This window comes from Boleophthalmus pectinirostris, unplaced genomic scaffold, assembly GCF_026225935.1.
Source record: "Boleophthalmus pectinirostris isolate CB_2022bp ecotype Guang Dong unplaced genomic scaffold, ASM2622593v1 HiC_scaffold_20, whole genome shotgun sequence".
Taxonomy (NCBI): domain Eukaryota; kingdom Metazoa; phylum Chordata; class Actinopteri; order Gobiiformes; family Gobiidae; genus Boleophthalmus; species Boleophthalmus pectinirostris.
In genome coordinates, this window is record NW_026571153.1 from 23088006 (window position 1) to 23103363 (window position 15358).

At 38.4% G+C, this 15358-nt stretch overlaps 2 protein-coding genes across 2 annotated transcripts; both read right to left on the reverse strand.

Annotated features, from left to right (window-relative positions):
* Positions 1-46: 46 nt before the first annotated feature.
* On the reverse strand, positions 47-618 carry sst5 (somatostatin 5). Its single transcript, XM_020922060.2, has 2 exons — positions 502-618; positions 47-238 (listed from the first exon to the last, which is right to left on the reverse strand). The coding sequence occupies exons 1-2, from the start codon at positions 616-618 to the stop codon at positions 47-49; spliced, it is 309 nt and encodes a 102-aa protein (XP_020777719.1).
* A 5449-nt stretch (positions 619-6067) lies between these two features.
* Positions 6068-11099, reverse strand: LOC110157705 (lecithin retinol acyltransferase-like). Its single transcript, XM_020922065.2, has 2 exons — positions 10554-11099; positions 6068-8069 (listed from the first exon to the last, which is right to left on the reverse strand). Exons 1-2 carry the CDS (start codon positions 11088-11090, stop codon positions 7917-7919), a joined length of 690 nt encoding a protein of 229 aa, XP_020777724.1. The 5' UTR covers positions 11091-11099; the 3' UTR covers positions 6068-7916.
* Between the last annotated feature and the right edge of the window lie 4259 nt (positions 11100-15358).

The window sequence follows — 15358 nt, forward strand, 5'->3', positions numbered from 1 at the left end:
ATTTATTTTTTAACACTAAAATTGTTCCCATGGTTACAAAACAACACTAACACGAGGTGAAAGTTTTCCAGAAAAAATTGCGACAGCCAGCTTTGCGCTCTCTCTGTGTCAAAGGGAGCTGTCTCCTCATCACAGTTTCTCGGATTCCCAACTGCTCCTCCAGCCTGGGCTCCACTTCCACATTATTCACCGCCATCAAATCTGACAGAAGCTGGACCAAAATCAGCTGCGCCAGATCCTACAAGTACACAAGAACATCAGGTCTACAAAATTATGAATTAAAACGGTTAAAAAAGGGCCCATATTTATTAAATTTTTAAAATCTGTTTTATAATGTTTCCTCACCTTAAAACATACCTGGAGTTGTTTTGTTTCATTCACATGTCAACACAACTCCAGGTATGTTTTTGAAGAAGTAACATTATAACATGACTTAAAGCTCACTAGAGTGACATTTGCGTAATATAAGACCTTTTAATTATAATTAGTTGAGTTTCTTACATGGTCTTGGATGAGCTCTCCTCTCAGTAGATCATTATGTGGTGCACTGCTGACTTTGCCCAGCACCAGAGATGACAGCAAAAACACCAAAAGTCCATGTGCATGCGCCTCAAACATCTTCGTATCAAACTGCCCTGAACGTCAGACTTCTCTCAGTGAAATTGAAGCCTGAAGAAATGCATAAACAGGCTTCTTCCTCTAAGAATATGCCTCTTCGTCAAGGCAAGTGAAGAATATGATTGGCCGAGGAGGGGAGGGGCTAGTGGTAGAAATTGTGAGTATATTTGATCAAGTAAAGCTGATAGCCATTCTGTTGTTTTACTTTACAGTACCCATTTCATAAAACTTGCCTAATCCTAGTTTGTAAGACATTATTAGATACAAAGTGAATGTTAAGAAAAATGTTAAATGTGTTTCATTTCATTCACACATGTTTAACCCTGCATATTTAGGCTGAGTTCTTCTCTCAAACCGAAAACTGTTCCACCTTGTGATGTCATGTGATGCTACAGTGAGCGCTTCACTGTGTTTTAAAATCCATACATCTTCACTAGAATCATTTGGAAAATTTCAGCCCGTGGAATTTCCAATCTCTACTGAACTAAATGCAAAAGGCAGCTGTTAACTTGTAAACAACCTTTTCATGACTTCACAAGGTGGAACAGAGCATTTCAAGCTTTGGAGGTGCACACAGACTCATAAACATGTGTGAAAGAAACAAAACACAACTACAGGTTTGTTTTCAATAAGGTAACATTATAACATAACTTAAAACTCAAGAGTCAATTTTGTGTAATATATAACCTTTAATAAAGCTACATAACACTGGTCATTGAGTCACTGCACAATTAACTTATTAACGTATTGTCCAAATCACAATAAGAAACAACTTATCAAACAATCTGGAAAGCAGATTAAAGGAATACGTATTGCTTTTAGTGTATCTAAAAATAGATTCAACTTTTTATGCGATTCAGTCACCACTAATTTCCCCTTGTTGAAATAATAGAAGTGACCTTTTCAGTGCGCCTTTCCACACCACAGGACTCTTGCTAATCACTGAGCCAAGAGTCTTAACTAATGAGATGATTTGACATGTAACATTTCGAGGTACACATTTATGTTGAGTCCACAGGCATCCAGCTGTGTGGCCCTTGGTCTTTAGAGTGTGTCAGAGTCATGGAAGTATAATAAGATTTAAAGGCGCATTCTGTAACTTTGCTGATTGAGGGTCCTTTAAACGCTTTTCTCCATAGAGATGTTATTGCTTTGTTTGAAATGTTTCGCAGTATATACAGCATTAAACATTTCTATCTTCATGGAGACCAAACCAGACCAAGTTACAGGTCAGATCTGTAAAGAGGCGATCCTGCTTACAGTTAGAATGCCTGTTTTTGTAGGTATTTTGGAGCAATAAAAGCACCTGTAATTGAATAAGTATAAGGTAGATCAGTTTAATGTCAAGTTCTTATTATAGATCCTTGGTCAGAGTCAATTAAAAGCATGGCTAATCTTTACCTTTAAAATTACCTAGACTATGGGATTTATAGATTCTTTTGACACCATTGTAAGTTATTAAATGAATACTTTGCAGCTGATGTCATCAATATTGATTAGGGTGTGATGCTAATTGTAAGCATTGCTCTGTCTAAGGCTTGTTAGGCTTTAATCTGCACTTCACAAGCAATGCATAAGCAATGCTTAGAAAGCGTAATAAGCATTATTATAGTGGTAAAAATATGCAGTAACATCCAAGATGCACTACAATCTCTTTCAGACAAAACATGTGATCCAGACATTATAGTATCATAAGCTTTGAATGTGACTTGCCCTACCTTTGATCAGATACCCAACAGGACTCATAAGCTGGTCAAAGGAGGAGACACAGTCCACAGATGTTAAGACACAAAAGCTCCTGACCATGCATGGAGGGTTCCATCCCAAATCCAGCACCCTGAGACTGTACGCAAGCCACGAGGAAGGAGGCCGAGGACTAGTGAGAGCCATTGTTCGGGTTGAAACATCCAAGATCCATAAGTACATCAGTGACAAGGCCCCAACAGATGACGTGCTCAGAGAATGTCTCAGACAGTGGGATTCAGAGGAAGACATGCTGGAGGGACCATCATGGCAGGACCATCCCCGAAACATGCGTACGACTGAAACATAACTGAAGTGGCTGATATCAAGAAATTCTACCAAAGTCTTGAGAGGGCTGGTCTGAAGGACAGCACAGAGGCACTCATGCTGGCTGCACAGGAACAGGCCCTGAGCACCTGGGCAGATCTACCACCTCAGACAAGACCCACGGTGTAGACTGTGCAAAGAGGCTCCTGAGACAGTCCAGCACAGAACTGCGGGGTGTAAGATGCTGGAAGGGAAAACATACATGGAGCGACATAACCAAGTGGCGGGCATAGTGTACAGAAACATCTGTGCAGAGTACGGGCTGGAGACCCCAGGGTCAAGGTGGGAAACACCTCCAAAGGTTGTGGAGAATGATCAAGCCAAGATCCTGTGAGGCGAACCAACCAGACATAGTTGTGGTGGATAAGCAACAGAACAAAGCTGTGGCGGAAGGTGGAAGGTCAAAGGTGAGCAGGGCTGTAACCCTGGAGGAGTGGCATATCTATCTATCTATCTATCTCTATCTATCTATCTATCTATCTATCTATATCTATATATATATATATATATATATATATATATATATATATATATATATATATATATATATATATATATATATATATATATATATATATATATATATATATATATATATATATATATATATATATATCCTAGAGTGAGGACAGAAATCAGTGTTGTAGTAATTGCCTGTGTCCAGAAGAGGGCGACAGACTTCTATCACATTATTGACTTTTTTTGGAATTTTTTTTTTTTTTTTTTTTTTTTTGCACACCACTTCCTCTTTCTTTTATATTTTATACAACATCAGTTATAGGACCTCCAAAGTGAATCTGAACAGCTGAAAGTGCATGTGAAATGCCCTTGTGCTGTGTCGCTATGTGGGAGTCCAATGGGGAATTTAAGACAACAATATTAAAACTATATTAATATCTTTGACAAATCTATTTAAAGATGTACTATTTCACTTTTCTAGTGTAGGGTCAGCTATGTCTCTATTAGCAGATGCTATTGCTTTGCCTATTATGTTCCAAAGTATGGCATTAAATGTATTCAATTACAAGTGTTTTACAGCAAAATCTCACCTTGAAAAACATGCATTGATGTGAGTGTGGTTGCCTCTTCACAGATCTTGCCTGTAACTTTGCCTGGTAGCTCGCTCAGTCACTTGTCTCCAAGGTGAAATACATGATTAATGCTATACTGTGCAGCATCCATGGTGACAAGCAAGTGGGAAAATGACATACTGCATGTTTTTTTTTTTTTTTTGTTTGTTTTTTTTAGCTTGTAATTAATAATTATTAATTATAATGGGCTAATATTAAAACCATGTATATATATATATATATATATATATATATATATGTTGAGCTACCAGAAAGCTATTAGGACACTGCAATTTTCTAAGTAGAGCCCGACCGATATATCGGCTGACCGATATTATCGGCCTATATGGGCACCTGTTTGCTGATATGGTCTGATATTTCACATGGGCATGTTATACGTCCTTATAAATCTTAGACTCTCTACATTATGTTAATTTAATCAACTTTACAGACAGATAAATGTCCTAATATGTGGCTCCACATCAGTATTTATCTGCGGAGTTATTTGTCTGTGTGTGTGTCCATACTGTCCCTGAACACACCCCCAGAGTCACGTCACTCATGTGCGCTTGTTTACACCCACAGATCCATGTGTGCAACACTGAGATTATATTGTTTTTACTGACAATTGTTTTGAGTCTAGATTAAAAGGACATTTATTAGTGCAGACTTGTGATGTGAGGAGGAGCCTGTGTGAGCGGTGAGTGTTGGAAATATGTCGACTTTGAAGCTAGTTTTGGTTCTTTCTCGGTTAGCGATTAGCTGCTGTAGCTCGCACACATAAATAGGTTGTTTTCTATTGGTCTATTGTAAAGTGACTGTATTGGCCATATATTTGTTACTGTACCTGCATTGATATGTAAATGAGCTGTGAATAGAGGTGTGAACTATGACTTTATGACATATAATTAATGACCGCGGCGCACAGCATTTATGACTAAAGGCTAATAGCGATAGTTTCTTTGCTAGTGGTGACGGGTCAGTCGCGAACGAAACGGCTCTTAGAGCCGGCTCTTTGAAGCGAACGACGGGAGCCTGCTCCTTATTGGGAGCCGTGTTTTCTCTTTCTCTCAATTTTTTTCTCTTCACACCACGTGCAGACTCGTGGTAGTTGGACAGTGGCTGAAAACGAAACTTTCGGAAAAATATAGTACTAATCTTTGGCTCGAGAGAGATAGAGACTGAGTCCCAACACTCAGTCCTGGTTCAGTTCTGGTTTAGTCCTGTTTTACACATGGTTTAGAACTGTTTTAGTCCTGGTTTATTCCTTTTTCAGTCCTGGTTCAGTCCTGCTTTAGACCTGGTTTAGTCCTGCTTGCAACAAAACAATCTGAAGAGTCGCTTGGGAGCCGAGAGAGCCGGCTGCTTTTAGTGAGCTGAGCCAAAAGAGCCTGTTCTCTAAAAAGAACTGAAATACCCATCACTAGTGTGCTATTAGTCCGACCTACTGTCTGTAAATATGACGCAAAGAGTCAGAATAACAATAAATGTTGCCTAAATAAACCCAATTTAAAATCCACTAGAGCCAAACCTAAGTTATTTAAACAATTCAAGATTTACAGTGAATTTTTACATCACTAAATATATCGGTGATTATATTGGCAGCTCCAACCCACATTTTATCGGTATCATATCGGCCGCAACAAAATACGTATCGGTTGGGCCCTATTTCTAAGTATCATAATTTCCACCACAAATAAAATATTATGTCTTAGTCTGTATAAAAAACTGCTAACCCTGTATTTTACATCTGTACAAACATGTTCTGAAATGTCAATGCTTTGTTTGTAGGCTACTTTCAGTCTTTTTATTAATTCTTCTGGATGTGTTTACAATGTGAAAGCTAAATAGAATCCTTGTCAAAAAAAAAATCACAATTATGTATTTTTTCCCATAATCCTTCAACTCTATTTCATACCAACAAAAAAATTAAAAGAAAATGTAAGAATATACACTTTGATCTGTACAGCTGAAAGTAGCACAAAACTGTAGATGCATCCAACTTCTTTACTTGAAAATTCTAGTGTCGTCGGTCATCTTGGGAAGGTTGAGGAGAAAGCCACACGTGACTTCTGTAGTTTTGTTTCAATATTTAAACATTTATTTACATTTTAATTGCAAAAATTAGATAACTGTAACTGTAAAAAGTCTGCAAGCCACAGACAACTATAGGCACAAAGTTCTTCAATCAAATCATTCAGTCCAACCAATTACCCAAAAGAAGAATATTCAGTGTACTTTTAAGATCTCCAAGCAACAGTGTAGTACAAGTACAATGGACAATTTTGCAGCTCATGTCATCAACATTCTCTGGAGGTGTGATGCTAACTGGAGGCCCAGCTCTGTCTAAAGCTCTTTTACTCAAATTTGACTTTAGACCTGAAGTGACCACTACAAAGGTGAGCTGATTTGTGCAGTTAAAACAGTCTCTCTCTGATAAAATTACAGCTAGAATTATTATTATTATTATTTTTTCCCAGTTAGGCACTCTCACCTTTTTGTTGACAAACTGAAAATCGCCTAAACAGGACCATGAACGCTCGTATTGATCACAGCCTCCTGAAAATGTGCTGTTTAAATGAGATTTTTATAGAATTTTCAGACTAATTAATTATTTTTTTGGCTGTGTTTGCATTGCGTCACCACAGTAACAGTTGAAAATTCCACCATAGGTATCAATACATACAATTACTTACTTCGTTGCTTATTGCATGGGATGTTCCATGGTAAGGCATTAAACTCGTCTTAATCGCATTTATTAAATTTCAAGTGTTTTTATTGCTCTAAAATACACTGGAAAACATGCATTCTTACTGTGAATGGACTCGCCTTTCCACAGATTTTACCTGATCTTACTGGCATCACCTGCTTGTCTCCATGAAGATATACTATGAGTTTAATGTCATTCTGTGGAACATTCTAGGCTCAGCAGTAACGACCCCATGGCGAATCATCCTTCAAAAAAGTGACTTCATGCACCTTTAATGGCCTGTCTCTATAGTGGACAATATAATTTCACCATAGTTTAGTTTACAGAGGAGACATTTTTGTGACAGGTTTTGTTTTGTGTGGCTAAACCCAGTAATTACAGAAATACTAACCATAAACCAGGTCAAAACAAGTGCAAACTGGTCACAGAATTCTCACCCGTTCCCATGTCACACTCTAATACTGTTCCTATGTGTCAGACTCCCTCCCATCCTTCCTATATCTCTGGAATTTAACTGAGATGAGAGCAGCTCAAATATCTCTGGTAAATCTGCAGATATTATGGTGTGGTTGGATAAATATAGTAAAATTATGAACCTTTACTTTTGGACATTTTTTGCCATTTCGTTTTTGTGTTTTTGTCTGTAACATATATACCGTATTTTCCACACTATAAGGCACTCTGGATTATAAGGTGCACTGTCATTGAATGGTCTATTTTCGAAGTTTTTTCACATATAAACCACACTGGACTATAAGGCACATTAAACGAAATACAACAGTTAGATGGGTCAGTCAGATTTTGTTTGGCTTGCACTCGCTTTTTCGGTTCGTTCCTCCATTCCGTTCCTCGTCAGTGTGGAGTGATGAGTGTGGCTGCGGGTGTTTTTCCCTGTGTGGTCTCTGTCTGCTCTGTCTGAGGGTGGTGCGGCTTTGTGGTTTGCTGAAGTCGTGCTGGAACACCCGAGTGGATTCGTGTATAGGGTGCTCTAGATTGTGGGGCACACAGTCGTATTTGATGAGGTTGGAGGCTTATGAGTGCGCCCTATAGTACGGAAAATACGGTAGTTATATCTATGACACCTGTGGATCATTATGTTGCAATTTGGGCATTTTTATTCGCGAGATTGGCCCACTTCTGGTTTGGAATATTGCGGAGCTGTCAGAACCTTCTATAGAAAATAAGAAAATAAAATTAGAGAACAAAATGAGTTCAGAACAGTGGGGGTTGATCCAAGCAATGATATCTTGAATACAGGAGAATAAAGATCACTCAAACATACACAAATCATTCTAAATACAACTTGAAGAGGGTAAATGAGAAAGAGAATCAACTATAGCATGGTTAAAAGCTCTGAAAAGTCAATTTTGCATAATATGTCTCTTTGAAGGCTTGTATGGTTGTAGTTGTAGTAGATAATAATAATAATAACGTTGAGTCTGGTCTCTTTAACTGGCCATCCATAGCGTGAAGGGGATCAGGAGAGCAGGCACCAGTGTGGAAAGAGAGGTCCCAAAGAAGACCAAAATCAGGATCCCGAGCAGGACTGAGGCCAGCAGAGTCCTGGGGTCCCAGACCATGGACTTCAACCATGAGCAGAACTGAAATATAAATAAATAAGTTAAGTTAGTATTAGGATTTAAAGGTCCTATATTACTCTTTTGTGTGCTTTATGTTATAATGTTTCCTCATCCCAAACATGGACTTGGAGTTGTGTTTTGTTTAATTTACACGTTTCACACACAAACACTACATATTCAGGTGGAGTTCTTCTCTCAAACAGAAAATACTCCACCTTGTGATGTCATATTGTAATACAGTGCATGCTCCACTGTGTTTTTAAATGCCATACACCTTCACTAGAATCATCTGGGTCATTACAGACTCGGAATTACCAGTCTCTTTTACTAAAGGTAAAGGTCACTGTTAATGTGAAAACTACCACTTCATGACATCACAAGGGGGAACAGAGCATTTTGAGCTTTGGGGATATAGATAAAGTAAAAATAAAGGATTATTCAAACCTGTGTGAATGAAACAAAACACAACTCCAGGAATGTTTCTGAGGAAGTAACAAAAAAAAAGTGTTAAATCTCACAAGAGTAAATTCTGATAATATAAGACCTTTAAAGTACATGACAGGTTAGACTATTCATTTCACTGCAACATAATTTAAGATCTTGCCTACTTTTTTCATTTTGGCATATATAGAGGTAATTCCACAGCTGTTTCCAAGCAACCATAACTGTAAATCAACTAATTCAGTTAAAGCAAATGACAACACCACTATTTGGTTAAGAACATTTTAATATAGAAAAAAACAAAAAAAACAAACAAAACCAAAACATTCCTTGCTATTGCTAATAATTCTGTTTAAGAACTCACCCCTACTTCCTGTATTTTTGTAGTTTTCTTCTCATCTTTTTTCTCCACAAATTTAACTGATGTAAAACTATGATAAATGTTTATTGCAGATACCATCCTACCAGACCAAGTTATAATTATTAAAATATGAAAACAATATCAGCACTTTAAAGGGCCCATGTTACACCATTTTCTGAACCATGTTAGAATGTTATTTGCTCATCCAAAAAATACCTGCACTTGTAATTTGTTTCATTCAAACAACACACACATAACACACAAACCCTACATATTTAGACAGAAACAGAAAACACTCTATTCCACCTTGTGATGTCATGTGGTCATGTCTCTACTGAACAAAAGGTAGCGGTTATTTTGAGTGGAACAGAGCATTTTGATCTTAAAAATTACTGAAAGGATTATTCAAACATGTTTGAATAAAATACAAGACAACTCCAGGTATGTTTTTGATGTGGTAATAACATTCAGCCAGTAACATGATTTAAAGCTCACAAAAGTCAGTTTTGGTAACAAAGGACTTTTAGGGAGGCCATATTATTTTGAGAATGCATCAAAACATTAAAGGAGCATGACATTAACCACATAATTGCAGAAATATCACTTTATACACTTGCTTGAGAGATGACACGTTTATGTCTTTTTGAGGTAAAATCCCATTTGTGATATTATGAATTCTATATCACTCTCTAACATCTCTATCTGTAACTAACTGATGCAGTGCTAGTTTAAATTTTGTGATTCAGGTAGACCAGCTAATATTTAAAGTTCTAGTCAGGAGAATTTCATTCAACTTTTGTCAATATAGTTAATTTTGTAAAATAAATAAATAAAATAATTTCTAGTTTTGAACTAAAATTGTAATCACTTTTCAGTTGGATGGACCTTGCCCTACGTGTGAGCACTGGACTTGTTTCTTTCTCTTAGAGAGTATTTTGTCTGCTTTATGGTTCTTTGACAGAAAAAGAATCGATTGCAAGGCAACTTGGAACTAAATATCCCTGTGTATGTATGGGGTCTTCTGTTTCTGTTTAAAACATGCCAACACTGTACTTTAGAAATGTAGTTTAACTTTAAATACAGATTATTTATGATTTAATCCTGGTTAGTCCAGGTTTAGTCCAGGTTTAGTCCTGATTTCAAACAGAGTCCTGTTGTCTGCTGGGCCCCTAATGATCCAGGTTTGCACTGATTACAGGAAGTAACTGAAACCTGAGAAATTCTCCATCCCCCAGTTAGTCCAGGTCCAGACCTGGTTTAGACCTGGTTTAAACCTTGTCATGGTCCTGATTCAGTCCCGGTATAGTTCAGTATTCTATATCTCACTTTAGATCTCTATATGTTTATAACTGCCCCAGACCTACTTCAGTGCTGCTTTAGTCCTCATTAGGGCTGTGTTTTGGTGAGTTCTTGACCTGGTTTCTGGCCCAGACTCTGAGGAGTCAAAGCGCCTCTTGTTAGAGTTTTTCCGAGTGACACTTTTTCCTTTTGGCTCAAACTGAGAGGGGACTGAACCAGAACTGAACCAGGGCTAGGGAAGGACTGAACCAGGACTAAGACAGGTCTGAAGCAGGATCATCACTCAAATAACGGGTTCTACACCTTAACAAAGACACTGCTCAGTGCCAGGGGCTGAACCAGCTCTGACGGACTCAAACAGTCACAACAATCCCAATCAAAGGCGCGTGTTCGTGCGCGCTCACCTGTTCGGTTTGGAGGCTGCGCGCGTGTCCGTAGCGACAGTGTGTGACAAAGTGCTCGCAGTTGTTCCACAGGAGGCTGTAGGACACGGGTCCGATAAGCCGCTCTCCGCGCAGCGCAGACTCTTCGCCGCACAGCGGAGCGCACTGCGCGTCTGCGCGATTCACGAGGATGCGCGCGCCGTACGCAAAGTCCTCCACCGAGTCCACACGCACACTCGCCTGTTTGGACAACACTCCTAGCAGCAAGCGCGTGTTCGTGACCATGCGCTGCACGCGCCACGGGTCTGTGGTCACGAGCGGCAGAGCATCAGGGATGAGGTGCGCGACGCGGCCGTCTCCCATGTAGATCCCGAAGTGCGTAAAGAGCGTGCGCGGCACCTCCAACAGGTCCCCGCGTGTGAACCGAGTCCACGAGACATCGTCCCGCCGCGTGCACGCCGCGGGCTCGCGCTCTACCTGCACGAGCCGCGGCAAAGATATTTTAATGTGCGCGAGCAGGAACAGGCGCTCGAGTAGAAAGAACAGCGTGTCCAGCATCACGCGCGTCAGACCCGGACTGAAACCTGACTGAGACCAGACCAAGACTCAAAAGTCCAGATCTGGTCCGGGATGATGGGGCGGGGTTTAAGTTCTCCTCAGAGGGAGAGAGAGTGAGGAAGAGAGAGAGACCCACTGAGCAAAACCACACCTCAGGACTCATACACTTCCACAGTCCTGAACCTGGACTAAACTAAAACTAAACCTGGTCTGACCCATCTCCTGGTGTGTGGATCCCTGTGGAGCCTGTGTCAGCTCCAGCCATGGGGGGCTAATATGGGCCTAATCCTGTTAATCTCATAATCCCACAGATCCAAAACTAAACCATAACTAAACTAGGAACAACTGCAGGACTAAATCCAGACTGCTCCAGGAGGCTGCAGGTTCCATCTTCGTTTGGTTTAGTCTGGTCTTGGTTTGGTCTTGGTTTGGTCCTGGCTCTGACACCATAACTCCTGGACACCTGAAAGAGCCGAGTATAGTTTAACAGTGTTTTCCTGACCAGCTGCAGGGTGACAGCCCCCCCACTGTGACCCATTCTTCTGCTGTTACTGTTTCAGCCTAAACCCATTAAAGCTGTCAATCAAACCCTGGGAGCCCCGAGGAGTAGACAGGAGCAGACAGGGGCAGAGTCAGAGGAGCAGACAGGAGCAGACAGGAGCAGACAGGAGCAGCAGTCAGGAGCAGAGTCAGAGGAGCAGACAGGAGCAGACAGGAGCAGACAGGAGCAGTCAGGAGCAGAGTCAGAGGAGCAGACAGGAGCAGTCAGGAGCAGAGTCAGAGGAGCAGACAGGAGCAGACAGGAGCAGACAGGAGCAGTCAGGAGCAGACAAAAGTAGACAGGAACAAGGAGGAGAAGTTAAATACCCTGGTAAAGACAGTTTTATTACACCAGTGTATTGGAAAAATATACTGATATACAAAATATACATGATTTTTGATTTCCAACTACAAACATTCTTAAAGATTCAATAAGACAACATCAAATTTGAAACAAAGTTAAAATTGCAGAAAACTGGAGAAAACTCAAGACACAAGAACTGGTTTTAGTCTAAATAAATCATTTAACAGAATTTACATTGACCCAAACTATGCACTTAATACATTTGATGAAGGATTTTGTTAAATAAAAAAGATATTTTAAAAAATCTGTTAAATGTTGTTTTAGAGAACCTGAAAATGACAAAAAGTTCTTTATAATCGAAGCTGACAATGCAGATACTACAAGAAAAATGGTGTTTTGATGTTCAATGTTAAAAAATGAGACGCAATTAATAATGTTTTCAGACAGTTGGACAAAGACATGACAAATGACGTGACAAAAAAAAAAAAAAAAAAATGTAGTCAACAGAATTTGCCATTTAAATTTAGGACATTTTAATGTGACCAAGATTTGTATTTTCACGTGAACGCAGAAATGTTGTTGTTTAGGAGTTAAAAATGTCACAAAAAATGCTGTAAACCGAAACAAAGCTACGTCGATTTGATAAATGGCTCCAGACGCCGAGGATTGTGGGAACAAAGTGACGAATGACCCAAAACATGAATGGAATATGCAAATGAAACATCACCATGGAAACCAGGATGAGGAATGGGTTAAAGTTAGACCTGGTTTAGTCTTGATTTGGATCCAGTTTAGTCCCATTTTTTCCTGGTTTAGTCTTGGTTCTGGCCAATAGTCCTAGTCCTGGTTTAGTCCTAGTTTAAACCCAACCTAAACTACTAGTACGATGATGATGACTACTACCACTACTGCTACTACTATTACTACTACTACTACTACTACTACTACTACTACTACAGTCATGGTATAGTCACAGTTCAGTTCAGTAGTCTAGTTTAGTCCAGGTTTAGTCTTACTTTCAGGTTTTTCTGGTTTAGGCTTGGTTCTGTCCATTAGTCCTAGTTCCTGGTTTAATCCTAGTTTAAACCCAACCTAAACTACTACTACTACTACTACTACTACTACTACCACTACTACAGTCATGGAATAGTCCCAATTCAGTTCAGTAGACTAGTTTAGTCCAGGTTTAGTCTTACTTTCAGGTTTTCCCTGTTTAGTCTTGGTTTAGTTCTAGTTTAAACCCAACCTAAACTACTACTACTACTACTAGTACTACTACTACTACTATTACTATTACTACTACTACTACTACAGTCATAGTATAGTCCCAGTTCAGTTCAGTGATCCAGTCCTGGGTCTTGGTATAGTTCTGATGTAGTCCTGAGTTACCTTACGTTGTCCATGTGGTACAGAAACAGATGAAGAAAGTGCTCCACTGTGTTTTAAAAGTCCGCACATCTTCACTACAGTCATTTGGAGAATTTTGGAGAATGCAGCCCTGGAACTTTCCAGTCTCTTGAAAACGATCATTTCATAGCGTCACAGTGGAACAGAGCAGCTTTTAGACTGAGTAATAATAAAGGGTTACTCAAATTTGTGTGAATAAAACAAAACACAACTCCTCCAGGTTTGTTTTTGAGGAGGTAATAACATTCTAACATGGCCAGAAGCTCACAAGAGTCAATTTTGCATAGGTAATAGGACCTTTAAGTAAAATACCGCATAATGCACACAGGGATACTGGCTCATGCTCCATCTTGCAGGATTGGGGTCAGATTGGGGCCTGTGACCTTTGACCTTCAGTAGAGGTGACTGTTTTGGCAGGTTGGCATTGACAGGAAGAGCAGGCGTCGTTAGCCTCGTTAGCGTCTGGGGCATTATAGTTCTGTGGTCTGGGGTCATGTTAGCGACAACGTGCTAACAGCTGTCGACGAGTGTTTTCATGCCAGACACATTCTCTCAGCCCTGGACAGACATACTACTACTACTACTACTACTACTACTACTACTATTACTACTATTACTACTACTACTACTACTACTACTACTACTACTGATATTATTATTATTACTACTACTACTACTATTACTACTACTGCTACTATTATTACGACTACTACTACAACAACTACTACTACTACTATTACTACTACTACCATTATTATCACTACTACTACAACATAAAATTTAGTTGTTTTTCTTATGGTAATAGTTTCTTATTTAACATAACAACAACTACTACTACTATTATTACTACTACTACTACAACTACTGTTACTACTATATATATATATACATACATACATATACATATATAATATTTTAGTTCAAGCAACATAAAATTTAGTTGTTTTTCTTATGGTAATAGTTTCTTATTTAGCATAACAAGATGTATTTATCCTTTTTAAGTACAATATGTCTTGTTACATTGGTAAATACTTATTGTGAAAGTGAAATGTATTCTGCTACTACTACTACTTATATTTAGGTAAGTTCAAATTACTTAAAGACATTTTAGCTGATTTGAGTAGATTCAACTTGAAATTATCTACCAGTGGCATAAAATTCAAGCAACACAAGATTTCATTTCTTATTTTAAGGGCAAAGGGTTGTTATTTTTCTAATCTAGTTGTAGTTTCTTATTTAGTTTAGCGTAACAAGATGATTTTACCCATCTTAATTTCAAAATTTTCATTGGTAGATACTTTTACTTGTCACGTGAAATTTATTCAACTCAAGACTCAACACTTTCTTATTTCAAGTAATGATTTGAGTAGGTTCAACTTGAAATGATCTACCAGTGGAATAAGTTCAAAATACATTAAGAACATTTTACATGATTTGATGATTTGAGCCGATGCAATTTGACAAGTAAAATTATATAGATTTAATTTCTCATATTAAGGGCAAAATGTTTTTCCGTTTTCATATCTATGTAGTTGTAGTTTCTTATCTTATTTCACGTAACACGATGTATTTTACTTTATTAAGTACAAAATGTCCAGTTCCATTGGTGGAAACTTTTACATGTCAGATTTATTCAACTCAAGATAAAATTACTTGAATTAGGAAAATGTTAACTTGGCTAGATTTTACTTTTTGCCATGTACTACTACTACAACCAGTACCAGTAGTTTTTAGGCCCAGTTTAGGAAGTTTTGGCTAGCATCTTTCATTTATACTTGATATTACATTTAAAATATCCTGATAAAATATTCAGTCAATTTAATTCAATTCAACTTTGCTTCACAACATTACACCCATGAAAATTACAAAGGGATATTTAAAAAACAAAACAAAAACAAAACTCAAAAAGCTCAAACCAATATTCTGGATTCAGCTAATTTACTTCAAGTACAGTTGATGTTTTTGTTTTATTTTTGCAGTGTACAAGTTTTGATAACGTCATAAAAAATGCACATAA